We start from the raw sequence: 20,995 nt of genomic DNA on the forward strand, positions 1-20,995 counted from the left end.
TAAGAGAGCAGCGGCTACAGCAGCAGCCGCGGCAGCGGTTTATTATTCCCAGAGTTCCAAAGAGCCTTCTTATAGGCAGCAAAACAGGAATCCTCCTCCCAGGTGAAATCCCTCAAGAGGTGATTGCACACAGGAGGAAAAGGGGCGCGTTCTCAGAGACAAGTTAACCAACATAAACACAGACATGGAAGCTGCTAGAAACAGGACATGAAACAGCAAGACAGGCAGGCAGCCCAGTCGGGCCTGGTTCCTACACAGTTGTGCATATACAGTTGTGCTCATGTGGAGCCCAGAAAAGGAACACACAAGTCTTTTTCTTTTATTGCTTTTGACTTAGTTTTTGGTTTGTTTAAGACAGAATCTTTGACTGAATACGGGCCTATATTTCTCCATCCCGTCACCTGCCTAAGAATTCCTTGACCCCCTGCACCAATTTCCAGATCTATCCATCATTGATGTAGACTTAACTGAGAAATAGGCAAGTTCGGCTTACTGGCTGGCCAGTGAGCTCACAGATGTCCACCTCCTTGCAAATGAGCCGTGTGTGTGTGTGTGTGTGTGTGTGTGTGTGTGTGTGTGTGTTGAGGATTTAAACTCATATGTGCGCTCAACCCAGACCACAGATAAAATTTTGATTAGGTACTCACTCCAGTTGTGGTCACTGGGTGTGTATGAGGGGAGTGGGGTTTGGTCAGTAGCTTCTGTTATCCACTTGATTTCTGTCCTCATGTCCATCACTGGCACCCTCAAACCGTAGATGGATTCAGAGTGCCCTTCAACTCTGCACTTCTGCCCGGCATTTCTTTCCACTGTATTCCCAACAATTCCTTGGATTTTAACAACCTCTGTCTCACCTGAGACTTTGCCTATTTCTCAGTTAAGTCTACATCAATGATGGCTAGATCTGGAAATTGGTGTGGGGGGGTCAAAGAATTCTTATCCAGATGACAGGCTGGAGAAATATAGGCCTTCTGCAAGACTGTACACAGGACTGTTCACATAGTGAAAACTTTGCAGTTTTCTTTGACTGTACACACACACACACACACACACACACACACACACACACACACACACAATTCTAGAACAAATTTTCTTAAATTTGAGAGATGCCAGCCCATATGAAAGGGGAGAAGATTGGTACTGTCACAGTTACAGAGGCATGGAAACTTGTTTATGTATACCCCTGGAGGTCTTAAGATGTTATTCTTCAACTCAGCTTGAGCACTGCAGTTATAGAATCTCACTGTTCCCACTTGAGCACATGAGTCTTTCTGAGCATCCCATGAGTAGATACAATGGAGAAAATCATTTCTACAGTAGGGTGCTGATGTGAGGGTTGGGTTTCTTGCAGTCTAACATTAACCTAGCAACAGGAGAATGCAATCCTTCAAAGTGGTTGAGTGGTACTCCTCTGATATAGTATGTCTTCCAGATATAGGAGTACAGGTTATGCCTCCTTCAGGGAATGTTAAATTCTCATATCAAATCCATCCTCCGGATTTCCATATCATTTCCGGCTCTGGACTGACCACAGACTAAGTGGGTTCCAACTAGGAACATGGCAGCGAGTCTTATTTCTTAAGTGAAGCTGCACAGACAAGGGTAAATTTCTTGGTTGACATAGATTATTCTGATTTTTGGCTGTTGTCACTGGCCTCTCACTTTAGCGATGAAGTAGCTGCTTTAGCAGAGTTCCCTCGGCAGGGTCCTGAACCTGGCCTTCTATGTGTCACTGTGCCATCTGTTCTGTGTTGCACCATTTCCCCAGGTCATAATCAGTGCACTGAGTTTAAGTTTTTAATTGACAGGTAACCTATTGTTTTTCTTCTTAATCTTTGAAAAACTGTCCCATTTTATTTTAAAAGATATCTTTATATACCTCAATCCTTCTGAAATAGAAGACAATATTTCTGAGATTACCTTGGCAGCTTTATCATTTCTTATCAAAATGTGAAACACATACACACAAGCACACGTACACAAGCACACATGTATGCACACACAGACCTACACACACAAGCTATCCAGTGCAATTGTTTTTCATGTGCCTAGATGCTAATTTGTAATATAGGCATGAAGAGCAGAGCCCTCATGAATCCTATAAATGTATATTTTCCATAGCACTTACTCTTTGAGATCCATGATGACTTTAAACCTGTGACTTTCCTCAATAACTGTGTGCTGACATCTTCCACAAAAATAATGTTTGGAATTTCAAAATAACTAAGGGTGAAGGATACCGGGTTTGTCACTAAAGTATATGTTGTATCTAAGAAGTTCAGCTGTGTATGGTGGTCAGAGGTCATGAATGTTCACCTCTGCTTTCCCCATGTCAGAAAGCCCTGTGGATAGGCTTGACGCAAATGTTTCTTGAAAAGTGACCAAGTAAGTAAACACCAGATAAGCCTGCTCATGCCATTTTAGTGAGGACATAGAAATCATTTGTGATAATTTGGGAGTGAGTCCAAGGTGGACTTCTAAACACATAAGCAAGGTAGTTATTTTTGTTGAACACGTGTTCAGTTCTCTACTAAGATTATATTAAAGATCCACAGATCCTATCTAATTATTCAACTTCAGATACATGTTGAAGATTACATAAATAAAGTCTTATGTTTATCCCGTTTTCATGAAGAAAGACCATCCAGTTCTTAATTGGTTATTTCTAACATACAATATTTATAGCTAAACTGATGGAACACAATAACTGCTAAGACATTTTAGAGGTGGAACAAACGTCTGTGAAATATATGCTGAATGTAAAAGGGTTATAATTAATTTTTTAAAAAGGAGCATATATCATTTATAGACCACTTACTGTAACTTGTACTGTGTTAGGAGTGCTGTCATCTCATCTTTACAATTCCTTAGAGTAAGGTAAATGTATGCCTCAAGTTTACAGACAAGAAAACTGAGAGTTAGTGCAGTGTGTGTGTGTGTGTGTGTGTGTGTGTGTGTGTGTGTGTGTGCAGAACATTGTTTTAGGCGTCGCATAAGAACCCAAGTTGAAGTCTTCAAGGCAGTGGGTTCTGAGCTTCTAAAATCCCATGTTTCTCACAAAATTGTTAATAATATATGCCAAGCACGTGGACATTTATGCAAAAGAAAACCACACGTAGAACTTTTAACTTTTATTTATATTACTTAGCTCAAGAATTACACACTAGCCAACATTGTTATATATTTACATGCTGAAACTGGCTGCAATAAGTTGAAATTCATGAAAATAATTCTTATGTGCTATTCATTGATAATCCTCTTTTGATTTTTACTACCGCATGTATCCCAGAGATTTTAGAAGTCCGGCTTTTAGAAAGATGTGAAAAAAACGATGCAATGAATCCCGCTAGTGCTCTGCATTTTCTAGCTGTTGGGGAGTGCGCATGATGTGTGTTTTCAGAAAGGCTACAAGGTCATCGTAAGGCTGATAATCACTACATCGTGAAGAAACTAGAACATCGCTTTTCATAAAAGGACAGTTCAGAACTATGCAGGGACAATTCCATAACAGAACTATTTAAACACCCATGCAAAGAAAAAGTGTTAAGCGGCGTGGAATTTAAATTATAGGCAGCTTGGAGTGACTTGTGTTCAAAATGAATGTGACTGGACTCTTAGTCACTGAGCCAAAACATGAAATGGAAAAGAATACAAGCTGATGGAAATGTTGACTTGATCCAAACAGGGCAATGACAGAGATGTGTCATCAGATGTACGGTGGTGTGACAGGGAGTGGCATTTGCTTTATAACTCAAAATAAACTTTAGTTTTTCATAGTTTTGGATGTTTATCAAAAATTACTTCTTAAATAAAATTAAAAATTGATGTCAAAATCTTGGCACATATCTAGAGAAATGTTCTCAATGAATTTCCAAAAACTGAAGCTACTTAAGGGTACAGGTTTTTTTTTCCAACTTAAAAAAAAACAAACAAACACACAAACAAACAATAATTTGCTCAGGGCAGCATCTGAATTTGCTCTCTATTGACTCCTTTCTAATTTTTAAAACCATCTTCCTACTGCATTTGGAAAAATTATTTAAACTTTGGTGTGAAGCAGTGTCCTTTTTTTCCATATCTTTTCTTCATTCTTTTTTTTTTCTATCCTTTTGAAAAATAATTCTGGAGTCTTTGGTTGAAAGGAATAATACTATCTAAAGACAAAATGCTACTATATACTTTAAAAAAAAACTTCTTCTAGCATGCATTGTATGTAACAAATTTCTGGAGCTGGTATGAATAAACCTTTTGTTATCTTCAGTGCTGCTATAAACCTCTAGTTTTGGGGAATAGCTACAGTTTGCAAACTTTGGCTTCTTTTATCTAGCATAGAAAAACTATTAAGTTAACCCTAACCATGTCTCCTTTTTTCCATTTGCCATTTCTACAGCATCTCTTGGTTGTTAGTATGATGCCAAAACAATGCTATATTTCTCACTGAAAGTGAGAAAATGGGAGTGAAAAACTAGGAGTAGAAGATGGTGTGTGTGTGTGTGTGTGTGTGTGTGTGTGTGTGTGTGTGTGTGTGTTGTGTGTTATACATATTCATACCTTTATGTGAGAAACAGCAATAGAAACCCTTCTGTCTGGGATTCCCAAATCATTTATGCAAAAGGGTGTTTAAATTACTCTGCTGGGGCACTCCAGTAAACATACTTAGTAAAAAATAAATAGACAAAATTAAGACAAAAACCCTAAGCAATTATTTGTATCTATTGACTATTAATTTACAGCATCTGTAATTATGTACATAATGTAACACGTCAATGTAAGCCATAAACAGAATTAGTACATTGCCTTACCATAAAATACAAATTAGAAGTTAAAAATATTTAAGAAATCTGTTTAAATATTTACACACGCTCAGTGAAAGTTATGGTTGCTTACATAACAGACTCTGTACACTTAGCATAATGGCATGAGAGCTACAGTTGTAATTTTCCCTAACCAACATGGTGAGGGGTAGTGTTTTTTTTTTTTAATTTTGGTCCTCCCCTGAGGAATTTTTTTCCATTTTCTTAATTATTTTAAAAATTTTTTAAATCACCAATGGACAATGTTATCTGTGTCCTTAAAAAGAGAGCAAATGGACATTTGACAAGCAATGGGACACTAGCTAAGAGCTGTTACTCTGAGTACAGTACTATTGGAGTGTCAAACTGTGCAATGTTCTTAGGAACTGGAGGCATTGGTTTGCTGAGAGAGATACTCAGTACCCTGTATTACTTATTTCGGGATGGTGACTGTCGGTTGCCAAATTAAGAAAAAAATTACTCATATACAGGCTCAATGAAGGAAACAACTCATTAGCTTGTTCCTTTTGTTTCTGACATATGAATGCATACGTATGCCTGTGTGTTTACATGAATCTCTATATACACATATACACATGTAGATATGCTGCTGTAAGACCTGTCTGTTGACACTTTCAGTTTTTATTTTTGAACATGAAGTTAGCCATTATACCAAAACACAGTGTCCTACAGAAAATGGAAGTGGTCATAGTTGTCAATTTAAAGCAGGTCTTGCTTAAAATAACTGTGATGTATTTCTCCATTAGGTATTCCACTGCGCTTTTGTGATGTGTTGTGCTTTTGTAAGCGGAAAGATCATTTCTGTGTGTGGTCCTAATGCTAGAATGTAGTGTCTTTTGGTTTAAAAAACATTATTATTATCATTGTTATTATCTTATTATTTTACTTAGCACTGCTCTTGTTGAAATGAAGAGACAGAAGGACTAAATGACACTGTTTGAGTCCTATCCCCTGTTGTTTAATTGCAGTAGAAATAATTGTAACATTCCTATGCAAACACATGGGTATGCTGCATGAGATTTCAATTCGGAAGTGCATTTCATACCTACAAGCAGTCATGTACAATATATATATATACAGATTGAGATCAGAGATTTTGTTTAGACTGTGCATTTGAGAGTCAGAATTTGTCTACTAATTTCTCAAGAATGAAAAAAAAACACCTTAATTGCTGGCTATCTGGCTATTGTATAATCAAAAGAAAAAAACTATACATATGTATAAACTGAGAGTAATACCATTTCGAGATTGCCAAAACACACCTTGGTGGTCCTTTAGTTTTATTACTGGGTAACAAACTAATTGGTTTTCCCAGATTCATCAGATGTAGCACCCTTTCCCACATTCTAATTCAACTAAATATGTAGCTTAAAAATAAATTCTACATGGACCGCTATTCCTGGACAGGATGAATCAGCATTTCTGACCTACATGGTTATTGAATGCCAACATATGGTTTCACTCGGGGGCATTGGTTCCAAGGTCCCATCTTTTCTCTGCACTCATTAGAGCAGAGATGGATTTCCTAGTCATAAGCATATGAAGCCCGCTCTGTGTGGCTGCCTCCCTCCATTTTGATCTAAATTGTGTAGCTGACGTCCCTGGACATCTAAGGTTTTGTTATAATCACAAATGACAATATCAAGGAATTATTATGGCTTTTATGGAAATTGCAAATGGGAGCCTAGACTTTAGGCTCTGAATTGTCTTTAGAAAAATCTTTTCAAAATGGCATGTCACGGATATGCCCCTGAGTTGATTGTTACGCTTCTTCCTGCTGTTTTCTACTTGGACTTCACCCCTGGTGACAAGGGATAGGCACTTTTATTACTGTGATTCCCCAGAAATGATTGTGGAGGAGAAAGCCCTGGAGAAACCTGAAGAATTGTTACTCTAAGCACATGCAGAGATCCTTGGTCATCTGTAGTCCTGTAACTCAAACATGTTCAAGTACATAATTAAAACACAGGAGCCAGACTCCCCAACATTGATTGGGAAAACAAAAACACTATAACCTACCAACTCACTTTTGAGAAAAATTAGAAAATAAATGATAAACTATTTTTTCTTGTTTTCCCCCCCATAATTGTTGGAATACACAATAGTGCTTAATGTCCCAAGAGTTTTAATCACAGGGTGTAGGTGTAGGTGTCGGTGGGGGTGTGGGTGTGGGTGTAGATGTGGGTGTGTGTGTGTGTGTGGGTGTGTGTGGGAAATAGTCATCTGCAGGATGATACATTTACCGGGGACACTACTCTGATGACAGAATTTTTTGATTGCTTTAAACATAGAAAGAGCCAAGTCATCATCTGAGGAAAAGGTCAATCAGAGTCAAATTTATAGAAAACTTAGTAATTCGGTATTTTCTATAAGTAAAAGCCAAATAGGACCTCTCTACATTGAAAAAATAAAATAAAATATAGAATTGTATTCTCTTCTGTGCCTAGCATATGAATGCGTATGCCCAATGTGGAAAGATGCACAATGACATCATTTGAAAAGCAGGATAAAAACAATGCATCACACCAGCCTGCTTGTCAGTCACCTTCGCTGCTGTAACATCAAGTACAGCACTCACCACCACTTTGTCCTAATCCCATTGTCCACTGGTTCTCATGTTTTGCTCGATTAAGTAGATTGCAGTATATACAATGAAAGCACCCTTTAAATCACCAAACCCCACTGAGCTGCAGATTCCATTGATGCATATACATGCCTTGAAGAATACAGAGATGGACCTCATGGCACATAAGAAAACCCAGTTGACGCAGTCTCAGCAAAGCCTCACCAGGCCTCTCTCCTAAGTGTAAAATAAGAATTTGGAAAGCAAGAAAAGCTGAGATGATGATTAATCCTTCAAGGCAAAGAACAAATTCTCTTTTTGAAATACTATATTAGATTCAGAAATAAACTTATAGGGAAGACAATGTAGGGGCAATCTGATACTGAGAAAAATGACCTGCTCCTCTATTCTCTGTAGTTGACTATTAGGATGATTCTCAATCTACCAAAATACTTTTAATTCTCTTCACATTTCTATTTGATAGCTACTTTTTGATGAGATAAATGATTTTTTTAAAAAAATACTCCTTATGTATGCTAAGCTTATGAAGTTGGCACATCAAACCCTCTTATCTACTCTTTGCTGGTCAGCGCTGTGTCCAGACCAGTTGCTGTATAGCACTGATAAGGGTCATGCTTGTTTTTGTTTTTGTTTTTGTTTTTGTTTTTGTTTTTGTTTTTTACTTTCTCTTCACCACAGTCATTTTTGGATTTGTTTTTTTACCCTGACCTGTGCTGTTAACTTTTATTTTAACCTCCTAGGAAATAGCTTTTTGGCAAACATGAGCTTTGGCTGCTATGGTGATCTGTTCAGGAGTCTGCCTCTCTCTAATGCCTATATGAAAGACATGGCAGCTGGTTCTTTGTAGGCAATCAAACAGACCAGTGGAATTGGTTTCCTGAGTCTCCTTGAAGCTTTGCCCCGTATCTCTGCTTTGACTGTGCTCAGAATGCATGTGGATCTATTAGACCCCTGAGAATCATCTTTCTGTGACACCTTCATCGTCTGGCACGGACATCACTGACCATTGGAAGTTACATGTTTGCATTATTGCAGATAATGTTTCATAAGCATAGTGCTGTTCCAATAGCAGGCAGATCTTAGGGAAAATGATGGAGAGCGCTTGGGAATGGCCGTGTCTCAGAGAACTGACTGCCAATGCTACTGAGCTTTCTAACATCTCCTAGAATCTATAAAGTGGAACACTTCACACTTGGTCTTGCCAGCATGTGTACAAATCACTTGCATTGTAACTGGAAAACCACAAGGACCTTAGTGTATCCATTACTTAGTAGAAGCAACCCAAATGGTATGAAATGGACCACAGGATAGGCCAGCAACTAAGGTATTTTAACATCACTTTTGTCCTGGATTGATGTGTTTTCCAAGTCCTACATCAGGCTGTACAACTGTTTGAGGAGGAATCTAGTCTTTGCTTCCCGTGGGAGGCTGTAGTTTAGTTCACATAATAAAGCCAATAGACAATGTTGAAGAAGGAAAACACCACGGGGAAGAAAATGCGGGACCACCGATCTATGGCGTTCACATCAGTCAAGTCGGGGATGGTGATTTTCAGTTGGGACGCACGTCTCCTCAGGCGACTCTTCTTTTGTGCCACATGTCGCTCCAGAGCATTTCGGCCAAAACTGTGCCTGGGCAACCCAGCTTTTCGATACTGGATGCTGGAGGCATCGTAGGCAAGCATTGTGCTCCTGGGGTCTCCAAGTCCCATTACTGCTTCCGATGTGGCCATCTCATTTTTTATCTCAAGAGTGCTGAGTAAGATGTTCTCATGGGGGTCCATCTGCCAGGAAGAAGAACCAGAAAAGGCACATCAGAAACCATAAAGCTTTGCTGATGCTTGTACTACAAGGAACTAGACAGACATTTAAAGAACTATCTATTGCAGTGACAGAGTGCTAGCAATCCTGTTGCAATGCTTGACTTTTAATTGCAGCTCTGCCGCTATGAGCTATTTGAGTTTCAGGTTTTCTTATTTATTAGATGGTATAGATTCAACCCAGAAGATTCCTAAAATGTAATTATAATAGATTAACTAGCATAAGCTTCATAATTTCTACTTATTTCAGGCAGGGAAATATAATATTGATATAAACAGATGCAGAATCCAACTTTATTATGCATGGTATAATGGTATGGAATTAGCTGCAGTTTATTCACGTGTTTATGTAACTTAAATATTTACTGAGTATATTTATTTTGAGTATCAATGTATAATAACTGTCATTTTTTTTACCTCTCTGGCTGTGTTAAGGACTGCACTTGGAGCCTTCACTATTATAGGTAAATGCTCTACCACTGAGCAACATGCCCATCACTATTTTTCAAAATTACAGAATAAGAAAAAGTAAATTCAACTTTCTGTGCATTGAGAAGTAGAATGTTCTACAAGAACCGAACATGTATGGTATCTTTAAGGCATTGATTATGCAAGTGAGTCTTTCTCCTTGATTTCATTGACCATCACTGCAATAGAAACTAACATGACTGATCAACTAAATATATTTGTCACACTGACCCACTTAGAAAAAAAAATATTTTTAAAAGAAATTTGTTCTGTAAGACAAGATTTTGTAACCTGAAAATTTCCCCTGGGCTCAGTTCCCAGCATGCACATGGTGGCTTACAAAATCTGTAATCTACTTCTAGAGGATCCAGTGCTTTCTCCTGGCCACCATGGGCACCTCCTACATGTATTACACATATATACTATGCAGGCAGAACACTTACACACAGCCAATAAAAACAAAAAAATCTGTAAAAGTATGAAACTATTCTATTAGTATATTGCTAACATGTGAATTGCAATTCTATACATAAAGTATAATAAAAGTAATAAATGGGGGGGGGAAACTGGCTGGTTGTAGGTATCAATGATGTACAGAGACAAAACCAAGTAATGTATTATATGATATAGTGGCATGAACATGGATTATGCAGAAAACAAAATGTTATGAGGACTACATATTAGTAATTAGCATTCATCTAAGCTCTTCTGAAAATTGGGTACTATAAAATATAAAACATACTGGAGTATAATAGTTGACCACCTCTATCAAATATTCTTTGTTTGTTTATAGTATAAGGGTACTTGGTGGCTAGACTAAACAAGAGTGCTACTAAAATTAATCTGAGGAGCTTATAAGAGTCGGAAGCACAAATGCATATATGCTAAAAGAGTCCCGACTGTCACCGCAGGAAAGGGGCACTGAAATGCTTTTGCTATGTTGTATTCTCTGTGTCAAGTGTTGCACTAAATATACATAACCTCCCTTAGGAAAAAGTGCTCTTTCTCCCTGTTCACAGGCAAGGGTGTTCATCTGAATCTCCCTGCAGACATGTGGTCTCACCTGAACCACCTCCCCAGACATGTGGTCTCACCTAAACTTCCCCCAGACATGTGGTCTCACCTGAACCTCACCCCAGACACGTGGTCTCTCAGTACAACTGTAAGTCAAAGCTGGCTCTTCTAAAAATTCACATTTGCAAGTGAGAGGATGGGACTTGTCATCACTCCCTGTAGCTTTAACACTACATCTGCTGTCTGTTTTTTGTCTGTACTGTCCCTTTACTCATATAGGAAATAACTTTTAGCATATATTTTTTTCTTTAATGACTTTTGTAGCTTTCCTTATTCTGACCCCAGGATGTTTGCCTTATTACTGTGGTAGTGCAGCAGGAGAGGTTACAAATCAATGCTAGACTTGGCTGTTAATTGTGTAAAAGAATAGTAACAACTGTATTAAGAGAGTTGGCAACTATCAAAAGTAACCTTTTTGAAAGTTCTAACAGATTGTCCTCGGATGATTGATATAGCTTCAATGAGTTCCTAGCTTATTATGTATGGAATTCAAGAATTTAATTCAGTGATCCCTAAAGCCTTATATGTATTTATTTTTCATTTACAAATTCGAGAGATACGTTCTGTGTGATTAGCAGAGTGGGTACTATAGAGAGATACAGTGCAGAGGAAGACTACACTGTTGCAGAGTCCTCAGGGCAAGGGCAGCCCCCAGAAACAATACTGGGTGCCGGTCAAACTGTTACTTTTTAAAATATCCGTTTGTTATTATATTTCCAATTTGTTATTTTTAACATTAGAAAGTTACACATTCCCTCAACTCTATTGAGAGCTAAGGTAGGACTTGAGAAAATTAACTGAAATGAAATAAGTAAAAAGGAAGACACTAAAGCACTATAGGAGCTTATTGTCATGAAGTGGGATGATTGTAGTGAGAGGCAAGCAAGTTCCAGGAACATGGAAAACAACAACAACAACAAAAACAAAAACAACAACAACACCAGCAGCAGCAGCACCAGCAGCAGCAATGAATAGCCATGCCAAAGAAAAAAGTTAGTGTGTTGGCGTGTACATATTGTCTTATGTCATGGGAAACATTCCCAAATACATAACTGATCTTATAAAACTAATATCACTGTTCACTGGATCACTAAATTTGATATTCTAGAATAGACTCAGGTGATGATCTTGCCAGGCTGAAGCAGGAGGAGGTGGTGGGGATGGATGAAGTGCATGGTGTACCCGTGTGGACAAAGGAGGAGCTGCGTCTACTCTTTGGTAGGGACTCCCTCACTAGAACACTTTTTTTTTCTTTCTCTTTTTTTGAGACAGGCTTTCTCTGTGTAGCCCTTGCTGTTCTGGAACTCATTCTGTAGACCAGGCTGCCCTCAAATTCTGAGCTCCACCTGCTTCTGCCTCCTGAATGCATCACCACACCTTCCTCAAGAACACTTAAACTGTAAAATAAGACTGCTTTTCTAGATTCAATTAGCTGACCAGTAAGAGGAAAGAACAAATTTATCTAAAATGCCTTTTTTTTCCTAAAAAAAATTCTTACCCATGGCTATGGATATATGAAGTAGGGAGGAATAAGAAATTATTATTTTCATTTGTAATTTATGTCTCAATTAAGAGGCAGGAAAGAGACTCAAGCCAGTTGTAGTTCCCTGTCATATGCTTAAAGTAGAACCCAGTGACATTGCTGTGTTTTTCCCAGCCAGTCCTTGGAAGAACCATTTTTTTTCTCCTTCATCGGTCCTGTTTTCTACAAGGCCTCTTATATACAGCAGTTACCTTCACTTTCTGCTTAAGTGTAATTAATTCCTCACTAAAAAGGCACTCCGTGGTGCCCATTCTTGGGATCACCAGGTTAGAGAGTACTCGTCAGTCTGCATTATCAGCACCTGGAACACGTGCTTTTTACTGCCATGAGACAGGCTGTTGTACACTGTCCTGTTTCTCTGTCCTGGAGCAATCTGAGCTGATCCAGGTGCTGCCTTTCAGACTTAAGATTCAACCTCTCTGATTTCAGTTTTATCAAGTATCAATTGGTGGTGGGGAGTAGCAACACCAGTTTTCTGGGACTGTTTGAGAGGACGCAACAGCTGTTTGTGCAAAACACTTAGGCTCTCTTTGTTCATAGCCAACATTCAAGAAGCCATAGCTAAGTTTGTCATTAAAAGACTCAATACAGCTGAGCACTCTACTGTTTCTTATTCTCTGCATGCCTTCACTGTAAATAGAACATCTGTAGCACACTGATTTCCCCCTACACCTTCCACACACACACACACACACATGCATTAAGGCTGAATAAGAGTAAACACGGAGATTATAGAAGCTGGAGGCAGTGGCTGCTTGCTGTGAAACAGTATTTTACCAGACATGACATGGTGGTCACGCACATGAACTCATAGCAGCTGTGGCTGCTGCATGCACAAGAGTGATACGAGATCACACCAGTGAAAGCCCAGTATGGGTAGGAGACAGGCTCATCACACTCTACCCCAACTGAGGAGCTATTGGCAACTGATGGCTTCAGGTGGAGGGAGAGAGTTCTCTTTAGGCATGAGGCCCATGAGAGGCTACCTCTGTTCCAGCTGACAGTCCTATACTCACACACATGCAGAGAGCATTAAGTGGGATTAGTAGGGCTTTCTTTAAGCATATGAAATTGACATTAAACATGGTAGGGGAAGAGGAGAGGAATCAGGTGGGACGGGAATGGGCATAGATTTTGTGACAATGCATTATAATCATATATAAAATTATCAAACAATAAAAATCTCAATAGCTACTCAATAGCTACTCCAGGATGGTTTGATTCGCCATTCAGAAATTTAGACTCACCAAGATAGGAAAAGGCTTTCTTCAAGGTTGACAAATATGAATAGCCAAAACACTATGATTGTCACACTAATATAATTCCTGATTGTTTCATGGTTCTTCTTGCTGTATGAAGTTTATTTTATATATGTATAATAATATAATGCATATGTAAAATATTATTTAAAAATGCTGCAGGCAATCATATAAGCTAAACCTTCAGAATCGCTACTTTAAAAATCTGGATTAGTTGGTGGTCTCTTTAAATTTCTGAGTGAAATACTTAGCATTTATTAACTACTATATGTTTAATTATAAAATACAATTTTGTTAAACATATTAAGTCTACCCTGAGTGATTTCCAAATGTTGAGATGAGATGAGTAGAAGTTGCATTTAATTTCTTGGGCAGAGAAAGAACAAAAGGCTAGGAGGCATTGCTACATGCACCATGTATGCCCACTCATTTTACTCTACCTAGTATCACCTAGGAGGGCAGTGTTATAAAGAAAATTTTCTAGAACAAATTTATCAGTGCTGAATTGTCTTGATAGTCAATTGATACAGGAAGACCCAGCAGCATTCTCCAGACAGAGGATCTGGAACAATGTTAAGAGGGGGGAAAGAAAGCCGAACACCTAACCAAGCAAGGCACCACACCAATCATTCTGTGCTTTTAACCGTGGATATATGATGTAATTCCTGCCTTGACTTCCCTCAAGTGATGAACTGTAATTTGGGATATAAGCTGAGATAATTCCTTTGTCCCATGAGTTTCTGTGGGTCAGGATGTTTGATCGCAGTAACGGAAATGAAAGTAGGACACCACATTTACAGAACAAGTAACACCCTACTGATGACAAGAAAAACAGGGCCTAGAGGCTAAGGTCAAAGAAAGACATTGCCAGTGTACAGTGGCAGAGAGCAGGGACAAATGACCTGACTTGTCTTTTCCTCCTGTTATAGTAGTTTCACTAACATGCTGATTACAGAAAATTATACTAATTTTCTTCACATTTGTCATTCTATCAGACAATACTTCTTGAGGGCACATGAAAAGAGGTCTGTGCGTGCCAGTGTTGCATTGTCAAATATCCTGCTTTTCTCACAGCACAAAGCAGATGCTCAATAAAGAGTGATTGAATGAAATCAGTGTTGTGATAGTGAGCAACCATAGTCACCTCCCTGTGAGTCATTAGTAAGTTCGAGTCAATAATCTCATGTCACTTTAAAGATCAGAACTCCCCAGGGACACCACTGCAACTCCTTCTTTGCCTCCAAGATTCCTTTCTCTAGTGGCACAGGTCTTTTTCTAAAATAGAAAAACTATACTCCCATGGTTCCCAGGGTCACTTCCAGGACGAACAGCCTGAAGCTAAGATTAAGCATTTAATTTTCAGACCCCTCTCAGTTATTCCAGAAGCCATGAAGAGCTGGCTCTGATCCCACAGCTGGAAATTAGTAAAGTGGTGCCAGAGTATGAACTAGATTTATGTTGGCTCCACTTCCCCTGCCCCTACCTCAGTGGGGCAGTCATCTGGAGGCTTGCACAGTTCTCCACAGGAAGCATCAGATAGGAGTGTTTGGAATTAAATGTGTGAAGAAAGGTAAGAGTTGGGGTAAACTTGTGTGAACTCCGACACCTTCAGGAGAGAACACCATCTGTGTTCTAGCTGCTTATCATGTGTGGCCTACTTGTTATAAGTTAGGCCTGGGAATACACCAGCCGCATCTTTCGTATCCATTTTTGTGCCCTTGCTGCAAGTGTCCTTGAATAAGTGTCTTCCTGTTGTTGTGATGGGCTAAGTAATAGACATTTGACCTTTTTAGGAGCATGTTATGAGTCTTCAGATAAACAAGACAGAAAAAATATACTCAACCAATGCTAGCAGATTTACACCTAGAAGCAGGTGGCTCTGGGTGGGGAAGATTACATTAAGATACTTGAAGTGTAAGGGGCACTCATGGCCCCACCAAGTAGCTGGCACAGACAAGGAGTCTATGATCTGATGTCTCCGTGCCTTTTTATGGTGACTTGCCTGATGCTAAGAAAGGCTCTCTTTCTTCATCCTTTTTTTAAAAATCACTTTATTTCTTTATCTTCTTTTTTTCCTTTACTTCCTCCCTACTTTCCTGTCTTCCTTTCTGCCTCTCTCACTTCCTCTGCCCTTTTATCTCATCTTTTTCGTAAGTGATCATGAGTTCAGTTTTATGTGATCCAAGACTCAAAAGATCACTAGGATGTGCTTCGTGTCATTTAGAGGTCTCAGGAACTCTGTAATACAGGCAGAGCAGGAAAGGAATTAGAGACAGTTTTCTCTCATAAGAGTTGCTCATAATTCAAATTGCAAATGAGGTGATCCAGCAGAGGAGTTCAATCATTGCAGGCAAAACAGTGTTGAGTTTTTGTGTTTGGACCGGAATAAATGAGTACAGGACCTGCTAGATCTGAGAGCCTGCCTGTTAAATTGGTGGCTCTGTATTTCCTTGTATACATTGTTCTTTCTCCTCAAAGGTTGTAAACCATGTAAGGAACCAATTTACTGGGTCATGGCTAAACTGACAGACTCTTTTACACATGTCTTATACTCAAGGCACATTACCTCTAAGGTTCTTTTAATTCTCCATAGTTTGTGTAAAAGCAACATTTACAATAAGTATTTTGTTAGAAGAAAAGAAAAATTGCTTTTATATGTGGATTTTAAAGTCAATAATGAATGTTTATGTTTATGTGTTTAAGGAGCGATGTCTGTTGTTATAAGATGCTGTTTGCTATGAAGGTTTTAGAAAGAGATTCCCAAAGAACTTTAGAACAGGCATTATCAAGAGGGTAGGAAACAGAAGATGGGAAAAAATGTAGTGAGGTGCCTAAAATGTCACTATTTATAAGTCAGAGAAGAGTGTAGCATTGCTGACCTGTGGGTCTCAGTGTAGTACGTCAATGCTGCCACCAACCTGTCTCAGGTCGACCAGGGAAGCCTGACTTGGGTGGTACTGTGGCGGGTGAGAAGATGTGTCCCTGGTTCCTAAGCTCAAGTGTGCATCGCAACCCCCTGGAGATCTTGTTAAAACATATCTGGCTTCCACTCTTAGGATACCCGAATCAGCAAACTTGGAATGCATCTCAGTAATCTGCATTTCTAATGAGTTCCCAGGTGACACCAGGTTTCTGGTGTAGGGTCTATATTTAGGAACTACATCCTTTGGACAATAGATGGAGGGTACAATGTGACTTCACATAAAGATGCAGCAGAGCTCTGAAAATGTTGAAAAGGGAAGTTACTGGCCAGTTGACCACCCAGTAGAGAGCAGCTTTCCTAGGAAACATATGCAACTTCTGTTTGTGCTGTGTTTACAAGAAATAAGCATCTCATGATTAGCTTTAAGAGATTATCACTTTTCTGCAGCCTGACAGAAACTCTATGCCACATGAATCACTATATCCTCATCTTAAATATGAGAAGACAAAGCATAATGGCTAGGGATATGCCTAGGTGTGTGTCCAAGATCTCCTCCTAGTTATTCAACTGTAGGTCCTCCAGGATGAGCTGTGTCACAGAATGCCTTCTCTGCACATCACTTAGGTGATAACTATTAGAACATTAGAAGACATTGCCTTAAAAATAAGGGTGGAGCCGGGCGTGGTGGCGCACGCCTTTAGTCCCAACACTCGGGAGGCAGAGGCAGGTGGATCACTGTGAGTTCGAGGCCAGCCTGGTCTACAAAGTGAGTCCAGGACAGCCAAGGCTAACAGAGAGACCCTGTCTTGAAAAACAAAAAGCAAAACAAAACAAAAGGGTGTTTTTTTTTTGTTGTTGTTGTTGTTTGATTGTTTTTCCCACTCTAACCTTTCCTGGTTGTCTCTCTTCATGAGAGCAGTAAAGGTGCAGGGAACACTGTTTATCTTGTCTGGTTTCTCCTGAAGACATGAATAAGAGATCATTTCCCTGTAACCTATTGCCCTGCAAGAGTCTCCATTGCCTTAGAAAACACTCCAGCATTGGTACGAAACTCTTCTCTCCTGGTATTGCTACCTATTCAAATAGGCATGGGTATTTTGTTGATAGCAGCTGAAACCAGGTGGACAAGGCAAAAAGCAAACAAAGCAAAGAGAGAGAAATGGGGGAGTAATCCCACATGATGTCTTTTCAGGGAGCCTTGCTGATGGTTATGCATTGTGCTCTTATTCCAGACTCGGCTTGTTTGGGGAAGGTTTTTAAAAATCACCCTTATCAATCAATTTTGCTGTTTCCCATCCAGCACCGCTCCCTGCATATAAAGATGCACCTGGAGTTGCATTTATTAATCAAGAACCAAGTTCTTGATTTTGAGAGGCAGACAAGAGTCTCCAGCCAGGATCCTCTGAGAATAAAGACAGCGTGCATATCATTGACATGGAGGGCCTATTGGCTGCAGAGACACCTTTACTCATGTGACATGTCTTACTTTGCAGACTGACCCAGGAAACACTGACCCAGGGCATTTAGAATACAGCATTGTTTGTCTTCTTATTGTCACTATGTTAACATTTTTCATCAGGGGAAAAAAGCTTGGCTGGCTAAAGACCCCTATTTTGCTGTTTAAAATTATATTAGATTTTGAAAAGGGTGCCTTAGTTTTATAAAATGATTGACTAACCCCAAACTTGGCTTTAGATTCACTGCTTCTTTGCCTGCTTTCTAACCATGATTGGCATACTATCTATAGGGACGTCCTTATGTCTAAGGTCATATACAGAAAAAAAAATCACATCTCTCACCGGCAGATTAGAATCGCCAGTTTACCTGAAAAGGGGGAATAGGGCTACTTTAAAATTCAGCTCACCACTGACATTACCCACGGAATGAGAAATTGCAGATATATAGAAACAAGTCCTAACGATGCAATTTCCCATCACTGTACCTAGTGAGGGCAGGAGATCTTGTTTTATCTTCCATGAAATGGCACTGTGGCCTGCAAGATTTGAAAAAGCTGCTAAGGCAATGAACCAGTAACACCCGGGGAGATACAGAGCGCTCTTTCTGGAGGGGAAATCCTCTGAAAATACCTAGCATACACTCAGGATTCTGTGAAGTGAAAGAAAGGTCAACCAAGCAGAATATGCAATGGAGATTCTAGGAGTGCAAGTGAGGGCCAATGCTGTTGACTCTTCAAGTCCTTGAACCAACGCAAGTGGAGAAAACAGCACACAAAGCTGGCATTTAAACTTTGGGACTGGGTGTGGAGAGTACTTCTAGAATACCCAGGTAGCTTTTGTGTCACTTTTATATGCATCCTCCTTTCATTCCCTCCTCTTTCCTTCTTCTCTCTCGTTCTCCCTTTGTCTTTTCCTTCATTTAAAAAATATATATTAAATTGTCACACAGTTACTGTGCAAATTGCACATGCTTTCATATGTTAGCTGGAAGGTATAGGTGGGCCAGAAGAAAACAACTCTGTCCCCCAGATTCAGTGATTTTTTTTTTCTCTCTTCCCTAAGCTCGCCAAACCAGTGTGTCTTCAAGACAGGAAAAGTGAGACTGCCTGTGTGTTGTAGGTCCTGGATCCGTAAAACCATCTGAAAATTTGCCACAACTACTTACTCAAACAACAACAGTGCTAACAATGATAAACTGACTCTCTAACAGAGTTAGATAAGTCTGGAAGCTTCTTCTAGTCTAGGCTAGGACATGGAACCCACCAGGTGCTGAGAGATAAATATTACACAATCATATTCATCTGTGGATACAACAATAACAACACCCCCACCCCCCACCCCCAACACACACTACCAGCAATGAAAAGGTGGGGTTTTTTTTTGGTTTGTTAATTTGTTTTTGTTTTTTTTTTTTAAACAAAAGCCAGGATGTATATAAGATCTGGTTTACTATCGTCATACTAGAGCTGCCCTTTGTATCAAAAATGAGAGGTCTGCATCTGTCAGGGATCTAGGGGAGAGGAATAGAGTGGAAGAGGGAGGGAGGGTAGGGAATGGGAAGATACCAGTGAGGGGATAACAATCGGGATGTAGTCTGAATAAATTATAAGAAATTAAAATTTTAAAAATGAGTTCATGATTATTTCAGGCCTAGTTATGTGCTTAAAGCTTTTTTTTTTTTTTTTTTCATTATAAACACTTAGCAGAGAATGTACTGTGTTGATTATTTTCAGTATAGATTTTAAAAAGTAGCACGGGGTGGATGCAGTGACAGCTCATGTAATTTTGATCATTCTTATTTTTTTTTAAAACTGGGCATGAGTGTACATATCAAAATCCCCTTAGTAAACGGCTTTTATGTTAAGCATCATCAATCAATGCAGTCATTCCTTATGGATCAGCCACCTGTGTGGTTCTAATGTCATCATCCAATGAAAAGTTTCTGTTTCTTGGCTACCAAGAAGAGACTTGATACCCTATGAGCATATACAAGGGGAGGAGGTCCCCCTCAGTCACAGACATAGGGGAGGGGAGTAAGGGGAAAACGGGAGGGAGGGAGTAATGGGAGGATACAAGGGATGGGATAACAATTGAGATGTAATTTGAATAAATTAATAAAATATACTTTTAAAAAAAGAAACGTTTCTGTTTCTCTTACAAAAGGATTCCATTGGGCCAGCAGAGAAATCAGGTGTGCTAGGGGATGTTTTTTTTTTTCGGGGGGGGGGGGCAAGCATCCATTCTAAGGAAGTGGAAGCAGAACTCAGCATCAAAAAGAGCACATGCAGTTTCTTTTCTTTCAAGTGCCCTGGCGACAGGCCTCATAACACTTGTAATTAGTGGAGAATGAGTACTGTGGAGCCCATGATAGGCATGACTGTCTATTGACTTGACACTCTTACCCTTTAGATGCTTCTACTAGAGTTCCTGCCCTTTCTAAAGTTACAAGCATTGACAAGAACATTGGCTTCTGCAAGGACGGCAGATTGCCGTTTTGACTTTCTCTCCTTCTCCTTCTCCTTCTCCTCCTCCTCCTTTTCCTCCTCCTATCCTCCCCACCTCTGCCTGCTCCTCTTTATCCTCCTCCTCCCCCTTCTGTTCCACTTCTCCTACACTTCTTCCTTTTTCTAATTCTGTCTTGCTTTTTCCTGCCCCCTCTCATCCTACTCCCTTCTTCCTCTTCCTCCGCATCCTCTTCCTTGGCTGCCCTAATCTCTTCCTCCTTCATTTTCTTCTTCAACACTATTACTCACTGCTTGTCTCAAGACTCTGTATCTTCACCTGGGGCTTTCTGAAATTATGGACATGCTAAACCCCTTAATGCACCTTAGTCAGAAAATCTAGGTGGATTAAGGAAGCCTTTGCTAACTCTGTCCACTGGGTTCAAAGCTGTTTATTAAGTTTGCCAAATCTGTGTATCCCTCAAGAGAGGTGATGCAAATGGTTTGTGGCTTGATGCTCTGGATCGATTATTCTGACTGCTACAATGGGTACAAATGAGCACTCAAAATCAAACTAAGTTGAATCTTCAACAATGTTATATTAAATCTT

At 39.5% G+C, this 20,995-nt stretch overlaps 1 protein-coding gene across 3 annotated transcripts in view; it reads right to left on the bottom strand.

Annotated features, from left to right (window-relative positions):
* Positions 1–3,121: 3,121 nt before the first annotated feature.
* Positions 3,122–20,995, bottom strand: part of GABRB2 (gamma-aminobutyric acid type A receptor subunit beta2) — a 213,610-nt gene continuing 195,736 nt past the window's right edge. For all 3 annotated transcript variants that reach the window (XM_084761209.1, XM_084761207.1, XM_084761208.1), the window contains one exon: positions 3,122–9,184. In XM_084761209.1, the coding sequence (XP_084617335.1) occupies positions 8,837–9,184 (348 nt within the window). In that variant the 3' untranslated portion in view covers positions 3,122–8,836. The remainder of the gene's footprint in view (positions 9,185–20,995) is intronic.

The sequence above is a fragment of the Acomys minous genome (assembly GCF_964271855.1).
Source record: "Acomys minous genome assembly, chromosome: 16".
Lineage (NCBI taxonomy): Eukaryota > Metazoa > Chordata > Mammalia > Rodentia > Muridae > Acomys > Acomys minous.